This window comes from Oryzias latipes, chromosome 3 (assembly GCF_053564925.1).
Source record: "Oryzias latipes strain Hd-rR chromosome 3, Olatipes_Hd-rR_3.1".
Lineage (NCBI taxonomy): Eukaryota > Metazoa > Chordata > Actinopteri > Beloniformes > Adrianichthyidae > Oryzias > Oryzias latipes.
Genome location: NC_136239.1, coordinates 36006989 through 36031696, shown reverse-complemented (window position 1 = coordinate 36031696; position 24708 = coordinate 36006989). Strand labels below are relative to the sequence as shown.

Below are 24708 nucleotides of genomic sequence, written 5' to 3'. Positions count from 1 at the left end.
TTTGACGCTGCATTTTCTCCCACGCAGGAAAAAGATCGAGATAAAAAAGAGAAAGAGAGCAAGGAGAAGGAAAAGAAGACGTTGAACGGTCATCATTTCACTCCCTCCAGCCAGGCGGCACAATGCTTCCAGTGCAACAAGGCTGTCAACAGCAAGGATGCTTTCTTTTGTTCTTGTGAGTTCTTTTTTTTTTTTCTCTTTTCAAAATTTGTATTTTGTTTCATTTTTTTTTCTTATCTAACTGCACATCAGAGTCATGTTTCATGAGTCATTCTGAGCAGATGATTAGTTTAATGAAAAGGCTCAGTCACCATTTATTGCACACATCATTTCATTTGGAGGACATATTCATTTTAATAATAATAATAATGATACGGAGGACGGCAGTGGCTCAGGAGGTTGAGAGGTCGTCTGATGATTGAAGGGTGGGCGGTTCGATCGCCGCTCCGCCCAGTCAACTGTCGTGTCGTTGGGCTAGACACTTCACCCCCCCTGCCTCCAGTGTGGCTCCTCTGGTGTATGAATGTCCAGGTGATGGTCAGAGGGAGCTTAGGCCACGCCTCTACCATCACCAAGTATACATAAGGACACATTGTAAGCGCTTTGAGCGTCTGGAAAAGCGCAGATAAATCTAATCCATTATTATAGTCATTGAGATAGTAGGATTGGTAATATTGGCAGATTAACATTTTTGCGCATGGGTGTATTATTACCCGAGTGAAGCTGTGATGCTTCCTGAAGCACAAAGACAAAGCAGTCGGCTGTAATGTCGACAGGGCGCTTTTTGAGGCAGTTTCTGTCTGGAGCAGCAGCTGCAGCTCTAAAGAGGATGTAGTTTGTTGCTCAAGTCTTTAGGTGCAACTCCTCCTCTAGGGAGAAAACTCAAAAAGCAGAAATGGGTTTCGCCACGGACTCCCGCGGATCTCACATCCCAGATCCTCGGCACAAACAAGAACCAGCTCTTTTTGCGTTTTCAGGAGGTTTGTGCTCACAGATGTCTGGCTGGTGTCCATTCTACAGACGCACACAGCAAATGCTTTCAGTCAGATTTGCTGGAATTAGTTAAAAGTAAGAAAAAAAAGCATTGAAACATGAAAACTTGGGGAGACTGATGTGAAAATCGTAGATATTTTCAGGCCACAAGTGAAAGCGTCTCATGCCGAGCTCCTTTCTTAAGCCAGACTGCTTAGAGAGTGGGCGCGTCTATGGAAATTCAGGAGTGGGAATTGTTGCTGCAGGTCAGTTTGAAATAGTACACACAGGCGTTGGGTTGCTGGTTTAACTCCATGATTGCTTGAGGTGGAAGTGAAGAAAAAAAGTTGATATGAAAACGAGTTTGTGTAATCTGCTCCAAGCATAAACAGATCTTCCTTTTCTTGGCACTTCCTGTTTGAGCTTGGAGTTGATTTGCTCTTTTCCTTTTTGCACTAATGCACAGAGACTGCTTACAGGTCAAAAATTGTTCATGAATTCCACACACTGGGGCAGTTGCAGTTCTGACTTTTGTTTACCGACGAGGACTTGGGAAGGTTCGGCGAGCGTGAATGTTCCCACGCAGAGCAGCGTAGATAGATGTGCATGCGTCACTCTGGGCATGACTCGTTTTTCCACTTCACCGGCGAGCTGTGTTGCCCCTCGATTGCATCACGCGTCCTGCCCCAGTCTGGCTTTCATTAGCGGTCTGCAGGAGTTTCCTGGCCGGCCATGAAAACCAGTCAGGGTTTCTGGCCCCCACCCCTCCACGCACCCTCACTGGCCTCAACACCACCTTCCAAACTCTCAGCCTTCACTGCTCTTTCTTTTTCCAGACTGCAATGCTTCCGTCCACAAGGGCTGCAGGGACAGCCTGCCAGCCTGTGCCAAGGTGAAGATGAAGGTAAGCAGCGTCACGCCCGCTCCATGCAGACTTGTTGGACTGTTCCTCTGCAGCCGGTATTGATTTATATTTTCATTTCTTCTCTGCTTTTCTATTTAGCTGCCCAAACAGCAGTTTACGGTTCCAGACTCAAGCACTTTGCCTGCAGTTACAATGAGGAACAAAAGTAAGTTTCAAGCTTTTGTGAGGCCCAAAAAAACCCCCCGACCCATCTGCAAACCAACCGTTTTGATGCAGGAGCTTGAAGAAGAGCTTAAAGCTGCAGAAACCTTGATATCACATTATCTCACCAGAAAACGCCTGTTCTGCTTCATTCGGGGAGCAAACCATATTTGTGTCGTATTTCTCTTGTCTGCTGTTTCATTTCTTTTTCATGGCACCATCTTTAAATACCAGCTCAAAGCCGTAAAATGATCCGACTTGACTCTTGGACTGTGGTGGTCAAAGCCGGATGAGCGTTTACCTTCATCCAGTATTCATCGGGCATCTGGAAAACCAAATTCAGTCGAGCGTTTTGTGCCAAACAGCAGACTGAATTCAAAAAAGGTTTCCACCGGTAACCTCCGAGCCAAGTCTAACTAGAGCGTCTGCTCTCAGCATGTCCTGTGGGTGCTGTTACTTTTCCAAAGGATTAATGTGACATCCTCTCAATCTGGAGTCTCTGTCTTTGTAAAGACTTGTGATCGGTTCTTCCCACTCCTGTCCTAATCCTGTATTTGTTTAGTATGAGGCAGACGCCGCATGTTCAGAACAGCAGAAAGACATAAAGACAACCAGATGTCATCTGCGTAGTGTAATTTTATTTTTTCTTTCCATACACCTAGGTACTAATAGATCCCAACAGGAATGATTTTGTGTTTTTGTTGGGAAAAAAAACTTAGTTTTATGGCTATTCTCTTTAGTCATAAAACTATTTACTCCTAAAGACGACGTGAGCGGCAGCCTTCTCTCTCATCCGCTCAGAAAGAATTAAGTTTGAGCATCGTTTCGAGGTGAATTTGCAGGCTTTACCTGTTGCTGATGTGAGCGCTCTCTGCCACAGCTGGAGGGACACGGGAGCGCCCCTGGTCCGCCATCCTTTCCCCTGAGGAGACGTCCTCCCTGATGATCCCACAGGCGAGGAGGCACACCAGCATCATGACGTTCCAGGGAAACAACCTCTCCAAGAGTCTCTCCATTAGCAACATTGCTGGGTGAGTTAAAGACTCACCCACTCCCATCATCTTATTGATCTATTTTCAAAGCTTTTTATGGACATAGTTTCCAGGAGTTCATTAGAAATTCACCTCTGAGTTGTGGGCGGGACTGTTGGTGCGAATCCTCTCACTTTACCCTGAGCTCTCTGTTTACATGCTCTCCCGCTAGCTTACAGCCCCTCACACCTCTAACAAAACATTACTGATGCAGCAGACGAGGAAAGCTCGAACGAGGAAAACGAAGATGCACATGCGGTGGTGGAGCTAGAACATTTTAAATTGGGGGTGCGGGAGGGGAGCAGAGGATTTTAGAAGGGTGGGAAATGGGAACAGCAGCATCAAAGATCATTACAAATGAAAAGATAAAAAAAATGATAAACAACTAAAAAGGCTTAAGATTAAGAATAAAAACATGTCTTTAGTTATTTTTGCAATGCTAAAGAAGCTTGTATTTTCAAAAATGATTCTAAAAATGACTCCGAAATTGGGGGGCAAAGCTTTTTGATGGAGGGCAGCTAGCCCCCCTTGCTCTGCTGTAGCTCCGCCCCTGCGTCCATGGATCTAGTCTTCTGCCAGTGGATGCATCAGAATGGAGCGGAGCAGGGAACTCGTGGCCCGACCAGCGTATTTTCTGTCACTAATTAGCTCTTTTTCAAACTACGCTTTCTTGTCTGCTCCCGATTCATAACAGGTAGAATAAAGAAAGAGAGGCACAAATACACTGAAAGTGGAATAAATGGACCCTGTGCAACAAATAGACCCATGAAGCACCTAGAATAGACCTATGTTTTGGTTTGTGTTTTGTTGTCATGTAACAAAAACTAATAAAAATAATGTAAAAAAAAAGGGTTACGGAAAATGTCTAGTTGGGTGAATTGTAGGGCAAATAAATGCATATATCTTATTATAATAGTTGCAAAAACTATTGCCTTTTGGATAAGAGGTGAAACGTCTTCAACTTTTAAAAACCAAGTCCAGATGACAACCTTACTACTATATTTTTTTCCTCTAAATGAGTTTAAAACTTTTTGTTTTTATTAAAATTGTTTTCACGTTTGAAGCTGAAAAGACTTTGTCCTATTCCTGTTTTGACTTTTATGCTTCGTCCTTGCAGCCCGGTGTTTGACGAGATGCCCATCAAAACTCTGCGGTATCTCTCTCAGTCCACCGACTCGCTCAACAGAACCAACCAGGTGACGGAGTCCATGGAGTCCCTCACAGATGAAGGTCAGCATAGACAAAATACCGCTCTCCTCTGTCCACACTGGAATGGTTTTATCCTGCCAGCGTGGGAGACATGGCTGTAAAATGTGAGCTGTGCTGCTGCTTCAGGAACCGAGATGATGGATGGGCAGCTGATGGGGGAGTTTGACGCTGAGGCCAAAGAGCTGGAGGCAGACTCCTGGAGTTTGGGGGTGGAGCAGCAGTACCTGCAGCAGCTGGATAAGGAGCTGGTCAAGAGACAGGATGTCATCTATGGTAAATGCCTAAAACTTCTCATTGTAAATTCTATTCTGTTCATTTATGAAGCATCACAAAAAAGTACAAATGACTGGGGATTTAAAAAAATAGTCCAGATAGTTCCAGTAAGTTTAATTTGAATTATCTGTATTTTTGTTATGGCCTGTAAGTGACTGACTGTTGTGACTGAAGTGTTAATGTAATATACATAAATATGTTCAGTGTGATATATTTAGCTGTGGTGCCTCGCTATATCGTGGTTCACCTTTCTTTTTTTTCTTTTTTTGGGTGCCATTTTGCATCCTTTTGTTGTTTTGTTTTTTTCTCAGCATTTTGTGTTCTGCGTCCTGATTGGCTGTAGACCATTGTCAGTTAATCTCCTCTATGCCATGTCTTCTGTACAGAATGCGTTCATTTTGCTTTATTTAAAAAAAAATAAAATGATGTCCAACAAAAGAGGCTTTCAGCTCTTATCTGTTAGCTCAGCTGTTGGACAGGACAAGTAAAAAAATAATAATAGATTTTTGTTTTCGTTTTATAATTATGGACTTATTATTCTATAAAGTGACTTATTTGTAGATTTCAGCTATCGCGGGTTATTTATCACTGTACATTTGAACAGGAAAGAAGCTTCAAGCAGACTTAGTAAGAGACCAAAACACTGGAACATTTGTTATTAGACAAAAGAGGAAAACTGACACAATCACAAAGCCATTTATGGAGGAGAAAGGAACAGTGAGGAAGATGGAGATTGCATTCAAAAACAAAGCTATATAGCAGCAGAGCTCATGGTCCAGACTTAACCATGAGCTTCATCTGAAATCTGAACTTATGGAAAACATCAAAGACCTCTGAAGGAATCGGATTCTGCTGTGACAGATAAATGTGAACGTGATGAACCCAGCAGCTCTGTAAAAGTCGGCTTTGCTTCCTTCCTCGTGTGTCTGCAGAACTGATGCAAACGGAGATGCACCACATACGAACTCTTCGCATCATGTCGGAAGTGTACAGCAAAGGACTGCAGAAGGAGGTGCAGCTGGAGCCGCAGACGCTGGAGAAGCTCTTTCCAGTCCTAGACGAGCTTCTGGAGCTCCACACGCAGCACCTCCTTCGCCTCGTAGAGCGCAAAAAGGAAAACCAACTGAATGGGGGCAGTTTGGAGGGCAGCTTTATCATCAACAGGATAGGAGACATCCTGATCAATCAGGTCAGAGCAGAGTAGACTGCTGTTTGTCTTCATAGATGTTATGAAAATTTTTGTTTGCTTTCCCCCCTTTTTTTGTTTTGTTTTAAAAATTGTCGCGTCCTCTTGCAGTTCTCAGGATCAAACGGTGAAAGTATGAAGAAGGTTTATGGGAAATTTTGCAGTCGCCACAATGAAGCTGTAAGCCTCTACAAAGACCTCCTGACCAAAGACAGACGCTTCAAAGCCTTTATCAAAGTAAGAGGCTGCCTTCTCCTATGTATTTTTACTCCTGCAGGCCTGCTTTCACTTAGACATATCTCTGTCAATGTACTTTTGTCAAAAATCTCTTTTTTCACGAGGACTTTATGCTTTCAGAGACACGGTAAGATATGTTGAATCAAGTTCTAACGGATCATCTCTGGAGTGCTTTCTGCATCACTTTGATCTCATTATTTTCCCTCTGTGCTTTATTGTAGCCGGTACATTTATTCGTATGTTCCCGTCATAAAATGTTGTAATGTTTTACTTTGCAGAACATGCGGGTTTAACGTTGATGCTGCTCCTTAGAAACATGTGTTGCCTTAAAGCCTTCAGAGTACTGACAAACGGATCAAGCAGAGATTAATTACACAAATTACTTTTTGGACACAATGATGATAACTGTGCCCAACTTTATCATGACAGGCTTAAAAGTGTAGGGCTCCAAATGCGTGAATGATGTCTAATGCATGCTGGGATTCTGTACGCTGTAAGGAGGAGAGGTCTGCAGGAAAACCTCGCCCGGCTGTAATGTAAAAGATGGCACACATCTGCAGGCCCGTTCACCAGATGTGAGAGGTACCGGGGTTTCTAGACAAACTGTTCACAACCGACTCCACCACTTTAACTTGAATGCAAGACTCAAGACCACATGTCCTGGATAATGCAGCAATGGTCTACCATCTAGTTCACCGATGCGTGTCGGGTCAGTTTGCACAGAAATGATGGAGGAGGCGATGTGAGCGGTACGCCGAGGGTTTGCTCCGGAGGAGGAGGTGCAAAACCCATTTGGTCATTGTAGATGACCCAGTCAACCGCGAGTTCTTACCCCAGAGACTTCACAGAACCCATCATCAGCGCCCAAGTCCACCAGCACACGGTAGCGGAATCCTCACTGCTGAACTTCAGGAAGTGAGAGTCCGTCATCTGGTTTGACCCCTGACCTGAACCCCATAGAGCACGTCTGGGACTAGCTGAAGCAGAGACTGGATGATCGGACCCTCAAGCGACCTGTCAGAACTCCATGTAGAACTTGTGGGAGAGTGGAACACATTCCTTCAGAACAACATCATGAGGCCAGCGAGGAGCATGAGAAGTTGCTGTCAAGCTGTCATTGCAGCAAATGGTGGAAATAGCCACTATTGACATGGTCAATTGTAATTATTTTGTTCTGTCTTTCTTATTGTTTTAATTTCTGAGGTAATAAATATCAAACAAAAAAAGTGTCTTCTCAATCATAGTTGTATCAAAGGGAACATTTATGTGTTTTATTAAAACTCAGACCAAGTAGGAGAAGCACTCTTTGTGTGTGTGTTTTACAGAAATGTATTGGTGCTGAAGTTTCTGGATAATAATTAGTGCCTAAAGCTTTTAAACACCTCTTGTTGTTTAAATGATCCACTGTTTAAAAATATGCTTTTTGCTCATCTGAGGTTCAGTTTCCCAGCTGACCCACCTGTTGGGTGAACACGTTTCACCGACGCACATTTTGTTCATGTTCTTCCAGAAAAAGATGAGCAGCAGTATTGTGCGGCGGCTCGGGATCCCAGAATGCATCTTGCTGGTGACCCAGAGGATAACAAAGTACCCTGTGCTGATTCAGAGGATGCTGCAGCACACCAAAGGTCGGCTTTCTCTCTTTTCTTCTACGCTCACAGGTAGAACTCACAGCGTTTGGACTGCACAGGGGGTTGAGAAAAGGCATCGTTAACTGCAGAATCAGTAGTTTCAGCTTCCAGAGTAGATGAGTAAAAGAAATCTCACATAATTAACAGGTAGAATTACTTTAGTTGAACCCATGAAACCACTTGTGGACAATTCAAAACCACAAAGTGGTTTAAGGTTTTTTTTTTTTTTTAAATATGTCACCACCAAATCAACTTAAATGTTTCAAAAGCTCTGTCATAAAAGTTTTAAGATCTCCGCAGCGTAGAACATCATGAGCCCAGCACCATCCGCAGTGATTCTTGACAAAAAAAACCACACAAAATAAGCCTTTTTAAAAACAAAAACGTATTTCATTCGCCGGTGTGTTCCTGGAAGCTTCCTCAAAGGCAGATTTTCTCTCACACGCCACTTCATATATTTAGAGGAAGCTGGAAAAAGGTGTTTTTCTGAATAAAAGATTAAGCAGAATTTAGGAAGCTGAAATATTTCACAGCATATTTATATCTGATTTGAAGCCGCTCTCATCAGCTGGCTTCCCGTAGCGCACCTTCTCCGTAATCCTTCCCAGGAGCCTCTTTATGGATCCATGTGGGATGAGGGACTTAATCCCCAGTGTACTTTCAGAAAACTCTTTCCTGCCAACTGTCATATACACCCAAAAGAAACAAACACGATACACCGAGTTGGATAGACTGTTTTGCTGATGTGAAGTGTTGAAGCACAAGAAGCTTAGAAGGAGAATCTCATATTTGGAGGGAGTGTCATTCACTCCGTTTTTCGTCCTGCAGACCTTCAAACCCGCTTTGTGTTTCTCTCTGCTGCTGCATTTTAAGACCAATACACCAGTGCTAGAATGATGGATGCTGGGGGATCAGGGGATCAGTTCTCCCTTCAGTGACCTTAAATCAGGGTCGACCCACAAGTATAAAACATTCAAAAAGTCATGAATATTTACTGACTATTATATTTACAGTTTATTTTTTCATTCCCAAATTAATACAAGCTTTGACAACCTGAATAAGTTATCAGTTAAAAAACAGCTTGGCTTTTAGAAAAAGAAAGATATTCAATTTTTTTGGGGGTGAAATTTAAAATATAAGAGTGAACAGAGCAGTGATTTTGCACAATTTTAGTTTGACAGCAACATTTGTTGAATATCAAACCCTGAAGGACGCTTTAGAGGCGTCAGTGGGTCAAAATGCGAAGCAACATTTGATCAGCTATCTTACTAGATGTTAAGTCAGAAAAGGGATTGTTTGTTGCCATAACAACCACCACTGCTTGATGAAAGCAGTGCTGTTAACGGTTTTGGACTCAAACACTCTTGTGGGGACGTTTGTTCATTTGGTAACCAAAAGAAAATGTACCTAATTCATTTCCTGTTAGATCTGTTTTTAAAAAAAAAATATATTCATTCATGTAAATACATTATTTTTAGTAGGAATATTTTTCCTGATGGGAATGCAAAACTTTCCTGCTTCGACGCAACAAGAACACTGATTGGTTTCTGCGGATGAGCAGGATCTGTCGCGGTTGTATCTGTAAAATTATCCAGGAAAATTGTGAATATTATAAGAAATCTTTTTGCTGACATAAATATTTGAATTTTCTTTTTAACTTGATCATAAACATTTGAGAATATTTGAATATCAAAGTCAATATTCATTATTGCATGTATATTTTGTATGTGTATAAGTTTGTATGTATATATATATTGGAGTTTTTCTTCCCTGTATATTTCGGATTTATTTTATTTTGCTGCTACTACAACTGAAATTCCCTACGGGAATTAATAAAGTTGATCTTAATGTTAATCTCTCACTGGAGGTTGAAGTGAACTCATGGGTTTTCTCTCGAACGGGATCGATCGATTATTACTGAAGGGAAACATCCAAACCAAAATGTTGGTTTTGAGTGGGTCTTTATTATTTTCATGTAAAACTGCTGCCCTTTCTCCCGCTCTTCATCTCAGAGAGCGACGAAGACTTCGAAGACCTGAACGAGTCCATCCGGCTGGTGAAGGAGGTGATCGCGGCGGTGGACAACAAGGTGAACGAGCACGAGAAGAGGCAGCGTCTGAAGGAGTTTCACAGCCGCATGGACAGCAAGTCCATCATGACCATGAAGAACAAGCAGATGTTTGCCAGGGAGGACCTGCTGAGGAGAAGGCTGATCCATGACGGAGCGCTGCAGCTCAAGAACGCGCAGGGAAGGCTAAAGGGTGAGGGGGCGCTCACTCTGTTCGTTCTTCTCTTTGCAAATATGAATACCAACTCACCTGCTGGTTCTTGACCTTCCAGACGTCCACGCTCTGCTGCTGTCAGACGTCTTGGTCTTCCTCCAAGAGAAAGATCAGAAATACGTCTTTGCCATGCTGGTACGTCTCTGCCCTCCTCTTCTCCTTCCCTTACTCTGTCTGCTTTTTCATCAGGGAAGAAATCTGGGAGAAGTGCCGCTAGAAGGAATATTGTGGGATTGTAGGACCAGCAGCCTCTTAGCTTAATAAACTCCTCCTGTTTCACATTAACAGGGATGGAAGCAGAGGCCGAGGCCCCACAATCACATCCATCATTTAAAGGCATTTTTTGACATGTTTTAGTCGATGAGAGCAGATCTGTAAAACTTAAGACCCACTCATGTGAAAAGTTGTCTTCTTGTTGGATTTTTTCTGATGATGTAGCAAAAATATGAAGAAAATTAGGTTTAAAATTGCATTTCTGAGTATCTCAGCAGAAAAAAAACGATGTTTGAAAAAGACGTCTGGCATCTGGTTCAATACTGTTAGGCTGGATAGCTCTAATGTTGCTCGCCATTTTTGTTGCGCCACTAATATTAACTTGTGAGGGGCTGTAAGTTAGCATGTAAATCGAAAACTCTCAGCAACAGGGAGGGGTGTGGCTTTGCACCAATGGTCCCGCCCCCGTAACTTAAAGTGATTTTCTAATAAATTACTGCCACTCTGCAAGAACTATGTCCAAGAAAACAACACAAGTTTTTGTTGTTTTTTTGGCCTAAAAACTGCGGAATCATACTTAAAGGATCTTTGAAAATGGATCAAAAGATGATCTGAATGGGTCTGAATAACTACCCAAATCTATAAAGTCTAATGACCATTTGCTGTTAGAAATCCAGCTTTTCTCTTCTGGATGATGCTTGAAAATGGGTTCACAAGTTTGACCTAAACGTTGGCAGGCTGGTTCAGAATTTGGTCTGACTTCTTTGCGGTTTATCTTGACTCACTTTGCAGAAAGGATGTTGGGATGTGGTCACAGCTGAGCTGTCTGACTTGATGCAACAGAAAACCGATTATGGTTAAGCTGCAAGCTTTCAGCATCGTCATTTGTCCTCCTTGCTCTTCACTAAATATCTTTTTCCACATCTTATCATCTCGTCATTGTTTCTTCCCTCCTCTTCCCCCTCATCACCCCCCCCTTCTGTTTCCCTCCTCTGCAACCCTCCATTCCTCCTGTTTTTCCATCCTCTCCTCCCTCTCGACCCTCCCACTTTCTTTTTTTTCCCCTGTCCTCTTCTCCCGTGCCCTCCCCCTCCTCAAACCCCCCCTTTCTCCCTCGCAGGACCAGCGCTCCACCGTCCTCTCCCTCCAAAAGCTGATCGTCCGTGAGGTCGCCAACAAGGAGCGCGGCCTCTTCCTCATCACGGCGGGCACCGACAAGCCCGAGATGATGGAGGTCCTGGCCAGCTCCAAGGAGGAACGCAACACTTGGATGCAGCTCATCCAGGGAAGCATGCAGTCCATGTGAGTTTAGAAGATTCTTTCCTTCTGTTCCGTCTGAACGCCTGTGCGGTAAACGGGATCCCGTCCGGATCTTAGGATGGCAACACTCAGGACTGTGCTGTCAGGAGGATTAGCCAGACTCTACCTGGGGATGGAATGCACTCAGCGACGGCTTCAAGGGCCGCTCACTTTTAAGATGAGGGTTATGTGAATGCAGCCAGTAGGAAGGAGAAAGGTTTAGTTTATGTGTCTCGCTTCCCCAGGTCCCCCATTTCTCTCAGAGATACTGATTCCAGTTTAAACAACTGGCTGAAATGACAATGAAAACAGTCTGTCCTCGTGAAAAAAACCCACATTTTTTAATCTGAACTCGTCCAAAAAGCTCCAAATGAAAGAATAGAAGAGATAATCTGAACGTTTTTATATTTCTCACAGTTAAAGACCCACTCTGATCATCTTTTGATTATGATCACGTCGTTTTTACCAAAAATAAAAAATTGTGTGTCTTCTTCTAGGATATAGTTCCTGCAGAGTGGCAGTATTTCATAAGCCCCGCCCCTTTTCCCCATCCCCATTGGTCAGAGCTTGTAGCAAGGAGGTTTTGGCCCGCCCAGAGTATTGTCTGCATCACAAATACATTTAAGCTTTATTTTAAATAATAGATGAGAAAAAGGCCACAAGAATTCATGAAGAACACCATTTTCATTGGATTGGATCTTTAAATCCTTTATGAGATCTGTTTAGACGTTTGTTGAATTGTAAATTCTGTAAAGATTTTCTTGATTTTGGCTACTGACCTTATTCTCTTTGTGTTGGCAGGGATAAGGACGAGGATGAAGGGATTCCCAGTGAGACAGAAGACGACAAGAGACAACTGGAGAGCAAAGCCAGAGAGATGAGGGGTGAGGCAAAAATGAGGCATTTGCCTATGTGAAGGCAAAACCCGGTTACTATTCCTCTCACCGTCTCCACGCACTCCGTGTCTCACTGGACAGAAATGTTGAAGCAGAAGGACACGGAGATCATGTCTCTGCTGGAGGAGAAAGTGCGGCTCTTCAGGGGGATGTGGGAAGGCTTGAACCCGAGCGAAGAGGCCTCGCGGCAGGTCGAGCCTTTCTTCAGGTCAGCCTGCAGCCAGGAGCCGCCCCGGGGGGCTTCCATCATGAAAGATGCTCTGCAGGAAGGTAAGACTGAGCAAAGACGGATCAATTATGCATGTGATGGAGGAATATTTAAAGAATTCACAACAGTGAACACACCAGCAAGAACACCAATCCACTTCTCTTAGCACTCATACTTCCATTTTATTGAAAATGTCATCATTTAGATTTTGTTTCTTAGCCGCCGCTTAGTGCCACTGCAGATATTTGACATCCCGCCTCCTTCTACCGTATAATTTTCTCTGACACGGGACTGATTTGTATGTCAAGAAAATCCATTACAACCCTTGACATGAGAGATCGTCCTATTTCAGGTGTAATTGGCCCGGCGGCCTTGTGTCATCAGAGCTGAGAGGTCCAAAGTGTTTGTGTTCAGAAAAACCTTTAAGGGTTTCAGGTGTGAGCTGAGACTTTATTGGAGCTCTGCCTCTGCTGCTCTGTTCATAAAGTGTACATAAAAAAAACGGCAACAATCGCCATCCAATAAAGCCTTGTTATATATGAAGCGCTGATGTGTTTCTGCAGATAAAACTTAGTCAGTTTCACTCCCTTTAAAACCCACTCTGATGTTTTTGGTGTTTTTAACATGTAACAATATATTAAGGAACAGAAGCTTAAAGTCGCACTCCAGTCATCTTCTGATTTGTAGTAAAATTGTTTCCTTTTCATTATATTAATGCCGGTTTTAGGCAAAATAAAAAATACAAACCTGTAGGTTTACAGTACATAGTTTCTGCAGAGCGGCAGGAGTTCATTAGAAATTTACCTCTGAGTTGTTGTGGAAGTAAGCCTCCACTCATATCCCATTGTTCCTTTGTTTACACTCACTCCTGCTAGTTCACAACCCCTCTCAACCCGAGCTAACATTAATGGTGCAGCAAAATGGCGAGCAGCATTGGGACAGAGCAGGGAGACCCGCCCATTTCCGTTCATGAGGCATTTTTCTCATCAGCTCCTGATTCAAATACTAGTTTTAATCTTAAATTATTTGATATGTTTCCATTATCAAAAGAAAACAATTCTACAAGAACATGTTAAAAACACAAAAACAAGATTTTCATAGAAGTGGGTCTTTGAAATTGCATTGTGTGTTTCTTTATTCAAATTGTCGGCAGACGAAACAAAGTCGTTTGAAAAGGAAGTAGTTGTGATGTAGAAAATATGCTGTATGGGCCACAAGCTCCCTGCTCTGCTCCATTCTGATGCATCCACCTGGAGACAAATACATTTATGAACGAACGTCTTTGTTTTCTTCGTCTGAGCTGGAATCTGGATCAAAACTGTACGGCTGGATAGATCCAATATTGCTCGCCATTTTTGTCCCACGGTGATATCAAGTCGAAGGTGTACTGGGCTGTAAGCTGGCAGAAGAGAGCATGTAAACAGAGACCTCTCACCAACAGGGAGGTAAATCGAGGGTGATGGGATTTTTAATTTTGGCTAAAAATGGCATCATAATTAAAAGACCTCTGGGAATGCTTTTAGAATAGATCAAAAAATGATCAGAGTGGGTCTTCAAACTATTTACCCTTTCAGGTTATAAAAATTGGACTAGTGATGAAAGTGATGCTTCTTTTCTTTAATGATAGTTCTTTAGTGAACCACAATCACTCCTGGACAATACAGCTCTTGTTTAGAATCAACCGAATGACAGGAGAGTTGTTTTTTTTTTAAGTAGTTGTGAGGCTTCAGGCAACTGTTTTCTACAAAAGCACAAAGTCTGTGATTATCGTAGTCATTTGTTAAGCATTTTTCCAGGTTTGATGACTTCACATTAAAAGAATTATGGGTCTGTTCTGAGTGTTTTTGGCTGTAATTCCTTCCCGCCTTCCTGAGACGCCTGAAGCAGGAACCATCTTTGATGTCTTTCTCTTCCTGTTCTTTCCCTGGAAAAACCTTCAGTGCTGCTCATGCCTTCTCTGAGTCTGAATAAATTTGAGATTGCTAATATATTTAAACTTGGGACAAAGTAGCCTGTGTCTCCAACAGGTTGTCAATGGTTGCCTAGCAACAGGAGCCAGAGCAGAAGCGCCTGGCAGGATTCATGCGTGCAGAGATGAGCCGTAACACAGTTAGCCAGGCTAATTCACTTAGGGGAGCTGCGCATTAATGTCGCCCTCTGTGTGTTTGTGCGCATGCTGCAGTGGAGACGTTACAGGCGCTGGTGAACGGCAGCCTCGGGGGGGCGATGGCCAGCGTCCACGAGGGAGGAGGCGCCGGGCCGGTGTGTCTGCCTCGCCGCGCCGAGACCTTCGGAGGCTTCGACAGTCACCAGATGCACATCAGCAAAAGTAAGGACCACCGCTCTGTCGACCCTGCTGCCCCTCACCGGCTGCCCTGCACCGACTGCAAATGAGCAGATGCTGAAAGCCCGCTTCCACTTTAAATGCCTTTTATTTTATTTATTTTTTTCATCTTCAAACAAAGTTTTGGTGCAGACATAGCTGCAGGCTTCACAGCCAGCACTTCCCACAATGCCCCTGTTCTCTACGGTGAGCAAAGCGTTTCAGACGGGAGCTTGGACAGCAGAGCGGGAGGCTTCCTGGGGGAAATGTGGCCTGAGGCGCTACCTCTGAACTGACTGCCTTCAAGCTGATAGTTTAACAGACTGAACTCCAAAATTCACATATACATAACTGCAGAAAAACATTTTCATTAAAAAGAATATGAGCACAGATTTTTTTGAGGCAGTCAACAGATGATGTGATACGTTTTTACTAAGAGAAATGTGAAATATTTAAACATTAATGGAGATACTTAGCAGTTTTTGATTAAATATGTGCAAACAGGGACACAAAAAAGAAAGTCTGACATGAATTTTAGATATGAACGCTAAAAAAACAGCAAAAAACTAAAGTCAAAATCTCCCAGCCTCCACAGAGGAGCACAAGCAGCTCTCTTTTTCCCACCATAGAAATAATTCACATAAATCTGGCAGATAGCCGTGGACGAGTCCCTTCCATCACAGGAAGTGGGTGACGGCATCAACCGGTCACTTGTCAGTCATTAGGAACTGAACACTGAGCTGTGGTTTTCCACTGTGTTCGTCATGCATGACTCCATTTCCGTTTGTCACACAGACTTTTAAAGAAAAGTTAGCCGTCAATAAGGAACGAACACTGATGAAATGATGGCTGCTCTCACACTGGGCTGATTGTGTCTTTTGGAAATTCCCCTCTGAAAAGCAGAACACGCACATAACTCGGTACTTGTAAGTGAACCCTGAGCAGTTTACTACAGTGTGATTGCACACAGACGTTCTAGCAGATTGGAAGCGGCGTGCGTCACGATTTCTTCCTGGTGCTTACTTTTGGTCAGAGCGGGTTTAGGGAAATGGCTCCACCAAACGCGTAGTTGTTGTGATGTGATATTTAGTCTGCTTGGTTCATCCCTATGAATCTACATGAGTACTGGACTGAGTGGCCCCTCCCCCCTGGCATTCCAAACAGGAAATACCCTCTGGTTCCAAGAAACCAAGTTTCAAACGTGTAATTGGCAGACTTTGTGTAGCCCGCTTTCAAGAAGTTGGGGTGTGGACTTCCAACAAACTCACTCCTGATTGCAGAGACTCGTCGCCATCGAAATATTGACTCATGCCGACTCGGACCAATTACTGTTTACTGATGTCATCTGGCTCCAACGTGGCCTATCGCAGAAAAATGGCGACTGAATTGACTTAATTCGGTTGGAGCTGGAAGCAAGTCATTTTCTGTAGGTGACGGCACTCTCCCTTGCTACAGTTCTCATATACAGTCAGTGGTCCACCCTCAAAAGTGCAGTGTGAAAGAACACCAAAGGAAGGTGTTTCTTTTTTTAATTGAATCAGGTAAAATTGTATCTGCCTTATAACATTAAATGCGGGGAAAGACACAAAAAAAATTCAAAAGAATTCATTACATAAAAGGTACAAAGCATGTAGATGTCATTCAGAACAATAAGAAAACCATACCAGAATGTTTTTTTTATTAATTTATTCTTTGAAATGTTTAGTGAAGGCTCCTTTTTTAAGACATTTTTTTGTTTTAAGTTTTCTCTGCAGGAACAGAAGTTATTTTAATTCTTTAATAAAGCATTTTTTTTGTTCAGTTTTTGCATTTTTTTCCCCTTTTTGGTGTTTTGATTTAATTGTTTTATGATAAATGTTCATAATGCAAATTTTGATAACTATTAGGTTAAATTTACTTAAAAGAAATAAAAAAATTTGTTTGAACAAACCTGGGTCTTCTTAAGGGAAGGTACACGAAAAAAAACTGCAGATCAGGCTCTGTGGGCAGAGCAGAAATGATGGAGAGCTGCTTTGCTCCTCGTCCTTACATAAACTCCTCCCCTCTTTTATTGATGGCCCTGGAAACTATGAATCTATATTCTGCTGAACACTGAGCTCAACTGAAGTCAGCTTCTCTTCTCTGTTGATGCCTAATTTCCGCGCTTTCTTTACTATTCAGGTGGCGACCGAGACGAGAGTGAAGACGTGACGGGAGATCTGCGCAGGACGGAGTCTGACAGCGTTCTGAAGAAGGTCAGTGCAGGTTAAGACGAGTTTTTCTGGTGCAGCCACTGTCCGCCTTTTGGAGGACCATGCTGGATGCTCTCGTCTTTAGCCGCTTCTCCTGGATGCATGCATGCTGCTTGAACTCTGCAGGACAACTGTGTGAGAGGAAGAAGTGTGAGAGTCGTTCTCACTGTGTGTTTGTGTGCAGGGAGGGAACGCCAACCTGCTGCAGCTGCTCAAAAGGAACAGTGAGGTAACGCCCACTTCCCTTTCTTTAATGCACTTAGGCCGAATCCGAATTGCTTCCTTACCCCTACATTTATCCCTATGGTTATGGAAAAAATTGTGTCTTCAAATTTGGACATTACTACGACTCGATGATGCTTGAAAACATAAAACATCAGTCGTACGACTTCAAAAACTCCTGCAGGAACAAAATCTTTATACTTGCAATTAAATGTAGAAGTCCCTGCTCAGTGCACATCCAAGAAATCCTTCATGCCAGAGCGCAACATGGATCCCCCTACTGATGGAGGGATAACCAGTCGCTACGGCTCCTCCTTTAAAAAAACAAGCAGTAAAGCTTGAAATGCCCCTACAATTGGAGCAGTAGGGGGGAGCCATAGACGTAGGGAAGCAATTCGGATTCGGCCTCTGAGTCGCTGTTGGCAGAAAACAGACAAAACTCAGACCCAACATCACCTGACACTGCAGCAAAACTCTTGGTTGTGCATTTGCTGCATTCTCCCGTGAACTTCTAAAAAACACAACAAAAAAAGTAGACAGGAAGAAAAGTAAAGTTCACATCAACGCCGCTTGAATTTCCGACAGGGCGCTTCCTGATTCTTTAATCCAGAATTGTTCACATACACGAGTTGCAGGAGGAACCGGGAACGGCTCTCCCTGAGTCTGCTCCCGTCATCTTTGCAGCAGACAGGCCGTGTAATCTGAGTGAATTCACTGCGACGCTTCCAGACACACTGTTGTGTAACGGTTGTATGTGGGAACGGCGTGCTGGTAAACACCCACAGCACAGTAAAGGTCGAGTTTCTGGGCTCTCCTGAGAGGCGAAAATGTCAAATTCATGAACTAGAGTCACTGTTTTTCAAGCCACTCTTACATGAAAACTCAATAGAATAACTAAAGAAAGATGTCTCTGCATTCGTGTGAGATGCTGTCATCTTCTGTCCAACAGCAGCTCCTCCACAGCGTCTCCAACCTGCACCTCCTGCTCAGCAGTCTGCAGGTACGGCAGCCGCCTCGCATCACATCCATTCAGAGTGTTTGTGAGTGTAACCCTCTCCGCCTGGCCGTCGTTCCAGGCCGTGGTGGTCCAGCAGGACAGTTACATCGAGGAGCAGCGGCAGGCCCTGAGCGAGCGCTCCTCCTCCTCCTCCTCCTGCTCCGCCCTGTCCCGGCAGTCCTCGCGGCCCAGCTCGCTGGTGGAGCAGGAGAAGCAGCGCAGCCTGGAGAAGCAGCGCCAGGAGCTGGCCTCCCTGCAGAGACAACAGGCGGCTCACGCTGAGGAGAAGAGGAGGAAGGAGAGGGAGTGGGAGGTCCGGGAGCAGCAGCTTTCTGAGAAGGAGCTGCTGGTGCACTTACAGGTGACTGCAGATCCTCCTCATTGGTCTCTGATCAGCAGTTTTCCTCGCAAGGATTTCTTTTTTGCTCTCAAAAAAAGATTTTTTCGTTTGCGACACAAATGTTTTCACATCTCTCCCTATCTTTGATTTTACCTTCTGAGTTTAATTTTATCGTGAAATATCTGCCATCAAACAAACGAACGCATGTAAAATAAAAACATTTGTGTTGTAGACGCAAAAACATTTTTTAGAAGGAAAAAAAAAGTTTGTGAAAGAAAAAAAATAGTTTTTGAAAGCAAAAAACTAATTTTGAAGGAAAATATTTAATATTTTCATTCAGTTATGTTTGCAATGTCTTGACATAAATATCACTTTACGCACTTACGGTTTCATTTCACCGTACAGAATCTAATTTGTGATGTCAAAGTTTATCCATCAGATGTATCAGATAAAAAATGGCTCAAACTGTTTTCTGACCTTCAGAAATGAATAATTCTGATCTGAAAAAGTCTGTTTTTCCATTTCACGTTTCTATTACAGCCAGGGTCCTTCCTCTCACAGGTTTACTGATTTCTTACTGGTTTCTAGGAATAGTTTTAGAAAGTTTTAAAACACATTTAATTTTACTCGTTCAAATATATCTTCCCGGTGAGGCCAGCTAAAAGATGTGATGTTGGTTGGCTGGGATTTTATAGCATTGCCTCCAGCAGGCCACAGATTCTGCTCCACTGCTCTAGATATTCTGTTCCTGAGGTTGTGAAAACCCCCTGAGCTGGTGGAGGAGGAGTCTGCTTCACTTGGATGTCCACTTGTCTTCTGTCAAGCTTTCGTTTTCTCCCACTCATCTCCAACATGGCTTTCCTCTCCAAGCATGAATTAAAAATGTCCTTGGACTGAGAATTTGGAGGACTCTTGTAAACTCACCTGAGACCGGGGAGGTTTCTTTGAGCTGATCGGTAGGGACCAAAAGAAAACAAAGGTGCTTCAGGTGTTTTTGTGGGGCCAGATCTTCTCCAGCTGCACCACTTCAGCTCAATCACAGCCTGCGAAGGGGAAAGTTATTAAAGATGAAAAGTAAAAGTTGAGGAGGAAAAACTTCTCTGACTGCAAAATTTAAAACACAAGACACTGGAAATACTCCAGCGAAGCACAAGTTCCTTAAATCTAATATTTATTTAAACAGACACACGAGAAGAGTCTGAATAATTTAGTCTGCAGCAGTGAAGTCTTGACTTCCAGCTTTCTTCTTTCCTGCAGTCAACACCGGCATTAAGGCGGAACTACAGAACTTCAGAAGAACTTTTTACTTTTTGGCTTTTGGACTGACTTATTGCCAACGTCCTCTGCTTTCTTCTGAGTCATTTCAATAAATCGACGGATATGCATCTTCCACCCACTGCAGGAGGAGGAGGTGGAGAAGCAACACAAGGCGCTGGAGGCCGAAAAGCAGGAGCTGCAGATCCGGAAGGAGGAGTACCAGAAAGACCTGGAGCGGCTGAGAGACGCGCAGAGGAAGCTGGAGAGGGACAAGGAGGCTGTGCGGCGGCAGCTGGACAAGATGGAGGAGCTGCGACTGTCTGAGGTGAGCGGCGTGGATGAGCTTGTTCTGCTCAGCGGCACTACGGCAGGGCTAAGCAGAGGGGGTTCGAAAATTCCTCTTAATATTTGTCTGTTGAAGGAGTATCTGGAGTTGTTTGCATTTTCTACAAAAATCCACTGCATAAAAACATGTTTCTGATGACAAATCTGTTGGTTTAGCAGGCCGCTGGCTCTGTTAGAAGAAGTTTAATATTAAACCACAAAAATTTATTTGTTTGTCAAACAGAAAAAGACGGAAACCTAAACATTTTGTCTTGAAAAATGAGACTAAACAAGGAGAAAAATTGTAATTGAGACATGAAAAAAGATTTTTGATTTAGCACAAAGAGAAGATGGATTCCTTAAGACATGTAAGTCGGTCCTCTCCTGCCGGGTTGGTGATGATAACCAGGAGACTTCCGAGAAATCTGCAGCTCTCAGATGCTCTCAGACCCATGTTTTTAGCCTGATTCTGCCCCACAGGTGATACAAACTCTTCCGATGTTTGGGGTAGAAAGGTTTGTCGTCATGGTCACATGGACAGACAGAAAACCAAATCCATGCAGTCACCTGTCAGGAGCTGAAAATCCTCCCCTTCCTGTCCTCAGTGGAGCCTCTAAAGCCGTTAAAGTAAGCGTTCAGCTGCTGCTCGTGTCTGACTCTCCCCCCTCGCTCCTCCAGAGGACGCCCTCTACGACGTCCGACGAGTTCCTGTTCCCCGGCAGCTCCCAGTCTCTGGAGCTGGACCCGCTGGAGCTCTCCCCGTGCTCCTCCTCCTCCCTGCCGAGGATGCTGCCGCCGAGGTCGAAGCCCAAAGCGAAAGGCCTCAACCCCTTCACCTCCTCCGGCCTGAAGAGCAGCGACGCCAACAACCAGATCTCCAAGAGCTTCCTGCAGCTGACCAAGAGCAAGAGCAAAGACGGGAAGAAGAAGAAAAAGAGCAAAGGAGGCGGGGCCGCCGCTGCAGGTAAGAACTGTGGCCACAACTGAAAACACAGAGAGGAAAAGACGTCCAGAGTTACCAAACTCTGTTCTGGAAAATACTGAGAGCTGCCGAAAAAGATCAGCCTCCTCCCTGATGGAAGTTTCCATTTGGACTCACGCTGATCTGGTTTAGCAGGAATGTTCACAGTGGTCCAGCTGCAGAAATGCTCAGGAAAACGATTTTTTAGAGAAAAGAGGCTTTTTAGACTTTTGTAAACCCTTTTTTTTTTAAACTTTTGAAAACTGATCAAAAAATGAATAGAGTGTGACTTTATGAACCGGATCTTACTCATGTGAGGCTCGTGGCTTTTGGCCCCTCTGATCTGCGTTTTGTGAGCAGATGAGCAACAGAAGATCAGAAATGTCTCTGAAGTTTTATGTACAGGGAAACACGGATCGTATGTCACAGCAGAGTTGTTGTTCTTCTTCTTTCAGACTCTCAGCATGTCTCAGAGCCCCCTATGGACGGAGAGATCTTCTTCTGCTGAGGCACACCCCCACCTGTGCAGTGCAGCATGTTTAAAAGCTTTTATCTGTAAAGTAGAAAACCTGACATTTCCTGCATTTGTTTGGACGTTTAGATCCTTCCACGCAGCTCCGGACGTCAGAAATTCCCTAAAGAAGTGCTCCGGATCACTTTCAGGTGATCTGCCTCTCAATTTTGACCAAGTATTTGGACAGCGCGAGCCCCCCACCCCCACCCCACCCAGCAGCGTTGTTATTTTTATCCTGTCGTGGACGGAGGGTCGATCCACACAGATCTGAGTTTCAGCTGACTCCACAAGGCATGGGACGGTAGGCGATAACTAGAAAACGGAAACCACCGGAAGGGTTCTGCGTTTCCGCGGCAACATTTGTTCACCAGAATAGCCCATTTTTAGTGTCTCTGCTTCCACCGCAGCCAAGTGTGGGTTCAGCTCTGCAGACATGCTTCCTTCACCCAACTAAAAACTCCTCCTCTGCGTGTCGGATGACCAAGACTGTCCGGTTATTTCATGTTACTTTGGCACTTTTGGTGCTGAAACTTTAGTTTGTCCTTTTCTAGCTGTGTTTTTAATCCGGACTAACGAGTCGATGCGGAGCTGACTCTGCGATGTCGCAGCCGCCTGCTGGCCGGGTGGTTTTTTCTGCAGCGTCTCTCATCTCTGTACGCTCGTTTTTTTTTTCTTTTGTTTTTTTTTTTCTTCAGGACACCACATCCGGCCCGGTCTGCTATGAAGCGCGCGAGTCCAGGAAGCTGCTTCCGCGCCTTTTTATTTCAAGGTTTTGGTGGGATCCCTTTAAAGACAGTCAGAGAAATGAGCTTCTCATTGTTGCTTTTGGTGTATTTTATCCACCAGGGAGCGCTGCACCTAAGTTGTCTTTCGCCGGCGTCCATAGATTATATGACGAGCGTGGGCTGTCACGCATTCTGACAGTTTCCTCAAGGCGTTCATAATTGACTGAAGAGACAAATAAGTTGTCAGATTGTAGTTTCTTACTCCGTGAACGCTTCAGCTTTAACAAATGGGAAGGGAGGGGGGGAGGCGGCAGGGACAATCAGGAAAATGAAAGTGATGATCAGCCTGTAGCCTTAAACTTATCGATGAATGCACTCGAAGTAGAAGCCAGCGTCTCCTCAGGAGGAAGAGGAGGGTCTGCTTCATGCCGAAGGAAATGTTTGTACTAGGCACCTGGTACACACCCATTCTACACCATGTACAAAGAAGGGCAAACCTGTAAATAGGAATAATGTATAAAACAAATCCAATGTAAAAAAATAAAATAAACCCATTTGTCGTTTTATTCCAGCATTTTGTAAGAACGTTTTATTTATGTATCCTGCTCGCCTGCAGGTGGCAACGATGTAAAGCTCTATTTCTCTCACAATTAAAGAAGTAAGAAACACGCTGTGCTCTGGGAATTTGTCATCCGTTATCTGATCAAAAGTGATTTCAGTGCAACAATATTTCAGAAAAACAAGGCACTCATTAGGGTTTTTAGTTCACAGGTGTCGATGCAACAGAAACGCCGGAGTTGTATTTCTGTCATCTAAAAATCCATATTTTTTAGAAAAACAATCATAGGAGAAAATGCTTTAGGTGCATGACGTAAAGTGAAAGGATTTTGCATCAGTCATATGTGTACAAGGACAAAAACAGATGAATTAAAGGTACATCTGTAAGATTTATTTTTTAAGTGAACAATTGAATAATTAGGTAATCTGTTAAAAAGTTATCTTGAACGTTTTCATAATTAATGCTTCTTTACCAGAAAAGATCTTAAAATAAAGCTTTCAACAGAGACGTCTTCACAGAACTGTAAATCATCTTCATCACTTTGTTTAAATACATTTGTGTTTGTAACCAATCGTTTGACAATTTTTTTATTAAAAAATGTGAATCTTTTTTTCTTACCAACCTTCCTATTATGCATTTTTAACATTTTAATAAGATTGTTCAGAACAGGTGATAATTACAAATCTGATTATCATAGGAAAGTGTGTGAGGCCTGGGTGAACAATGAGGAGCAGCTTAGAGTTCACGCCGGATTCTCACATTTCCAAATTCTCGGTAACAGATGAGATAAACCGGCATTGTGGAGCTAATTACTGCTGCGTGATAAGTGTCTTAATGCCGTATGTCTAATTGATAGTTTGAAAGCAGCTTTGACTGGAGCTCAGATAAAAAACAGAAATCTGAGCAAAGCATCGGAGTTTTCCGGGAGAGGGATCGGTTTCAGGAGGAGGAGCGCTCTCTCTGCTGCTCCGTCGGGGAGTTGAGCGATCTGAGGGAACATCAGCCGCTAAGACCTTCAGAGGTCACAGGTAAAACTTCTCTGTTACTTCTTTCTTTTTAAAGAAATGTTCCTAAACTTCCAGTTGACCTGTGTTTACAGAGAAGTATTGAGAAAAAGTTTAATTCTTTTTGTTAGTCAATTCAACAAGTGAAACTCGTTCTATTGAGAATATTACACCCCTGTTGAACTATTTCAAAGCCTTTTATCTCAAAACTTTGATCTTTTTGGCCTAAAATAAGCCAAAAATAAGCCACATTTTCAGAGGATTGTCAAACAAAACCTAGAAGATCATGTTTTTGGTGTTTTTAACATTTTTATAAAGAATGAAGCTGCATTTCAGAGTATTTTTTTACCCAAATTGTTATAAATCAGGGGCAGACGGAAAAAAGGCAGCTGGAAATGGCTTGTAGCTCTGATTTATGACCTGCAATGACGAGCAACAAGCTCAACGCTCCATTCAGATACATTTGTAGACAAATAGATCCATGGATGTCTTTGTTTTTCCTGTCATCTGGCTCAGAACTTTACAGTTGGATAGCTCTATGTTGCTCGCCATTTTTGTTGCACCGGTAATGTTGGGTTGAGATGATGGGAAATGGGGCAGGCTTACTTCGTGCCAGCAGTCAACAACATCTGTAAGAATTACACGCATAGAGAGCCACCAACACAGACAAATCCATGAGCTAAAAATGTCCCAAAGCAGACATAACTTCAGAAGTCCTACCTGAGCTGAGACAAGGCCATTTCCCATC

The 24708-nt window shown here is 43.5% G+C and overlaps 1 protein-coding gene across 13 annotated transcripts in view; it reads left to right on the top strand.

The window, feature by feature from the left end:
• The window catches only part of akap13a (A-kinase anchoring protein 13a), a 118018-nt gene extending 94953 nt beyond the window's left edge, over nucleotides 1-23065 (top strand). For 7 of the 13 annotated variants that reach the window (XM_020700578.3, XM_078944661.1, XM_011493920.4 and 4 more), the window contains 22 exons: nucleotides 28-175; nucleotides 1809-1876; nucleotides 1976-2042; nucleotides 2919-3069; nucleotides 4187-4299; nucleotides 4405-4551; nucleotides 5484-5740; nucleotides 5849-5974; nucleotides 7485-7602; nucleotides 9618-9866; nucleotides 9946-10022; nucleotides 11221-11402; nucleotides 12201-12283; nucleotides 12377-12565; nucleotides 14686-14832; nucleotides 16987-17060; nucleotides 17242-17286; nucleotides 18229-18279; nucleotides 18356-18637; nucleotides 20016-20198; nucleotides 20876-21161; nucleotides 21614-23065. In XM_020700578.3, coding sequence (XP_020556237.2) covers nucleotides 28-175; nucleotides 1809-1876; nucleotides 1976-2042; nucleotides 2919-3069; nucleotides 4187-4299; nucleotides 4405-4551; nucleotides 5484-5740; nucleotides 5849-5974; nucleotides 7485-7602; nucleotides 9618-9866; nucleotides 9946-10022; nucleotides 11221-11402; nucleotides 12201-12283; nucleotides 12377-12565; nucleotides 14686-14832; nucleotides 16987-17060; nucleotides 17242-17286; nucleotides 18229-18279; nucleotides 18356-18637; nucleotides 20016-20198; nucleotides 20876-21161; nucleotides 21614-21666 — 3096 coding nt within the window. In that variant the 3' untranslated portion in view covers nucleotides 21667-23065. The remainder of the gene's footprint in view (nucleotides 1-27; nucleotides 176-1808; nucleotides 1877-1975; nucleotides 2043-2918; nucleotides 3070-4186; nucleotides 4300-4404; nucleotides 4552-5483; nucleotides 5741-5848; nucleotides 5975-7484; nucleotides 7603-9617; nucleotides 9867-9945; nucleotides 10023-11220; nucleotides 11403-12200; nucleotides 12284-12376; nucleotides 12566-14685; nucleotides 14833-16986; nucleotides 17061-17241; nucleotides 17287-18228; nucleotides 18280-18355; nucleotides 18638-20015; nucleotides 20199-20875; nucleotides 21162-21613) is intronic. The other 6 variants (XM_078944663.1, XM_020700573.3, XM_078944656.1 and 3 more) reach the window with 3 other exon arrangements.
• The last annotated feature ends 1643 nt before the right edge of the window (nucleotides 23066-24708 follow it).